Source organism: Agelaius tricolor, unplaced genomic scaffold, assembly GCF_023055355.1.
Source record: "Agelaius tricolor isolate 1412-34295 unplaced genomic scaffold, bAgeTri1.0.p SCAF_99, whole genome shotgun sequence".
NCBI classification, from domain to species: domain Eukaryota; kingdom Metazoa; phylum Chordata; class Aves; order Passeriformes; family Icteridae; genus Agelaius; species Agelaius tricolor.
This window is the reverse complement of record NW_027269359.1, coordinates 145005-147831: the sequence shown is the minus strand read 5'-3', so window position 1 is coordinate 147831 and position 2827 is coordinate 145005. Positions and strand designations below refer to the sequence as shown.

General features: G+C 41.9%; 1 protein-coding gene and 1 long non-coding RNA gene across 2 annotated transcripts in view; one reads left to right on the top strand and one right to left on the bottom strand.

Moving 5' to 3' along the window:
- Window positions 1-1114: 1114 nt before the first annotated feature.
- LOC139585994 (uncharacterized) lies at window positions 1115-1598 on the top strand. The gene is made up of 2 exons (XR_011677419.1): window positions 1115-1172; window positions 1494-1598. It is a non-coding gene; the product is annotated as an uncharacterized lncRNA (long non-coding RNA).
- A 57-nt stretch (window positions 1599-1655) lies between these two features.
- The window catches only part of LOC139585986 (cohesin subunit SA-3-like), a 45288-nt gene continuing 44116 nt past the window's right edge, over window positions 1656-2827 (bottom strand). Inside the window, exons 26-27 of the mRNA XM_071419089.1 lie at window positions 2466-2519; window positions 1656-2105 (exon numbers count right to left, since the gene is read on the bottom strand). Of these exons, the coding sequence (XP_071275190.1) occupies window positions 2097-2105; window positions 2466-2519 (63 nt within the window). The 3' untranslated portion in view covers window positions 1656-2096. The remainder of the gene's footprint in view (window positions 2106-2465; window positions 2520-2827) is intronic.

Below are 2827 nucleotides of genomic sequence, written 5' to 3'. Positions count from 1 at the left end.
TGGTTTATTGCTGCGCCTCTGAGAAGGTTCCGGAACAAACAGAAAATTCCATGGAAATCCTCAATAAATGAATGGAATGATGGGGGTGTCCATGGTTTATTGCTGCGCCTCTGAGAAGGTTCCGGAACAAACAGAAAATTCCATGGAAATTCCCAATAAATGGGCCAGGAACAATGGGGTGTCCATGGTTCATTGCTCCGCCTCTGAGAAGGTTCTGGAAACATCCGGAAATTCCATGGAAATTCCCAATAAATGAATGGAATGATGGGGTGTCCATGGTTTATTGCTCCGCCTCTGAGAAGGTTCTGGAACAAACGGAAAATTCCATGGAAATCCACAATAAATGAATGGAATGATGGGGGTGTCCATGGTTTATTGCTCTGCCTCTGAGAAGGTTCTGGAACAAACGGAAAATTCCATGGGAATCCCCAATAAATGGGTCAGGAACAATGGGGTGTCCATGGTTTATTGCTGCGCCTCTGAGAAGGTTCTGGAAACATCCGGAAATTCCATGGAAATCCCCAATAAATGGCCAGGAAGGATGGGGGGGTCCCCCTGTGCTTTTATTGGTGGGAAATGGGGAAAAAAAGGGGAAAAAGGGGTGGAAAATTCAGGATTCTGAGGTCAGGAAGTACAGGCAGAGAAGGGAGGGTAGGAACCCCAAAATTTTGGGAAGAGACCCCGAAATTCCCATGAAATTCCAGCGAAATTCCCAGAAAAAATGGTCCAGAAATGACAAAGTTGTTGATCTTTTTATTGGGAAAAAAAAAGGGGAAAAAGGGGTGGAAAATTCAGGATTCTGGGTTCAGGAAATACAGGAAGAGAAGGGAGGGTGGGAACCCCAAAATTTTGGGAGAAGGCCCCAAAATTCCCATGAAATTCCAGCGAAATTCCAGTGAAATTCCCAAAAAATGATCCAGAAATGACGGAGTTGTCCATGTTTTTATTGGTGAGAAAATGGGGAAAAAAAGGGGAAAAATGGGGGAAAAATTTGGGATCCTGAGGTCAGGAAATACAGGAAGAGAAGGGAGGGTGGGAACCCCAAAATTTTGGGAAAAGGCCCCAAAATTCCCAAGAAATTCCAGTGAAATTCCCCAAAAAATGGTCCAGAAATGAGGGAGGTGTCGGGGTTTTTATTGGGGAATAATTGGGGAATAAAAGGGAAAAAAGGGGTGGAAAATTCGGGATTTTATTCCCCAAACAGTTCGGGAAGAGGAGGAGTGGGAAGCACAAAATATTTGGGGAAAATCCCAGAATTCCCAAGAAATTCCAGTGAAATTCCCCAAAAAATGGCCCAGAAATGAGGGAGGTGTTGGGGTTTTTAATTGGGGAAAAATGGGGAAAAAAGGGGGGAAAAATTTTAGGAAAAGATCCTGAAATTCCAAAAAAATTCCCAAAAAATTTGAGTGAAATTCCCAAAAAAATGGTCCAGAACAGAGGGAGGTGTTGGGGTTTTTATCGGGGAATTTTGGGGGAAAAAAGGGAAAAAAAAGGGGTGGAAAATTCAGGATTCTGAGGTCAGGAAGTACAGGAAGAGAAGGGAGGGTGGGAAGCCCAAAATTTTGGGAAAAGACCCCGAAATTCCCATAAAATTCCCATGAAATTCCCATGAAATTCCAGCGAAATTCCCAAAAAAAAAGAGTCCAGAAACGAAGGAGTTTTTGCATTTTTTTATTGGGGGAAATTTGGGGTGAAAACGGCGAAAAATGGGGAAAAAACCTGAGGGGAAATTTGGGATTTCAGCCTCAGAAACTCAGGAATGAAATAAAGGGGTGGGAAACGCAAAAAAATTGGGAAAAATCCCCAAAAATTCCCAAAAATAGGCCCAAAAATGCTCAATTTTTAACTGGATTTTGGGGTAAAAACCCCAAAAAATGGGAAAAAACTCGGAAGGAATTTGGGAATTGAAATTCCAGAAAATCCAGAAGGAGATCAAGGGGTGGGAACCCCAAAATATTCGGGATAAATCCCAAAAATTCCCCCCAAAATGGCCCCAAAAGCTCCGGGAATTTGAACTGGGGAAAAACTCAGAAATTTTGGGCTGAAAACTCCAAAAAATGGGAAAAAAACTGGGAGGGAAATTGGGAATTCTGCCTTCAGAAAGTCTGAAAAGAGAAAAGAGGAGGAAAAACCACAAAATATTTGGGATAATCCCCAAAAAATCCCAAAATCCTCCCCAAAAATGCCCCAAACCATCAGAATTTTGGGATTTTTTTTGGATTGTAGGGACCCAAATTTGGGGTAAAAAACCCCAAAAATGGGCAAAAAAAAAAAGGAAAATTTCGAGGTTTCATCCTCAGACACTCTGGGAGTGAAAACCCCAAAATTTTAGGGAGAAAACCCCGAAAAATCCCAAAATTCGCCCAAATTTTTGTTCATTTTTAACGGGGGAGGAGCCAAATTTTCAGGGAACCCCAAAAAAGCCAAAAAATCCCAAAATTCCCCAAAAATCCCCAAAATCTCACCTGGAATTCGAGGCTGGAGGAGCCAAAAAGGTCCCGGGGCTGCTCCAGGGGCGTCTGGGGAGATCCCAAAAGATTTTGGGGAAAATTCCCAAAATTTGGGGGTTTTTTTCCTCCAAATTTTGGGGTTTTTTTTCCCAAATTTGGGGGTTTTTTCCCAATTTTTGGGGTTTTTTTCCCCCCAAATTTTGGGATTTTTCCTCCAAAATTTGGGATTTTTTCCCTCCAAATTTAGGGATTTTTTTCCCCCCCATTTTTTGAGGTTTTTTTTCCTCCAAATTTTGGGATTTTTTCCCCAAATTTCGGGATTTTTTCCCAATTTTTGGGGTTTTTTTTCCCCCATTTTTTTGAGTTTTTTCCCCCAA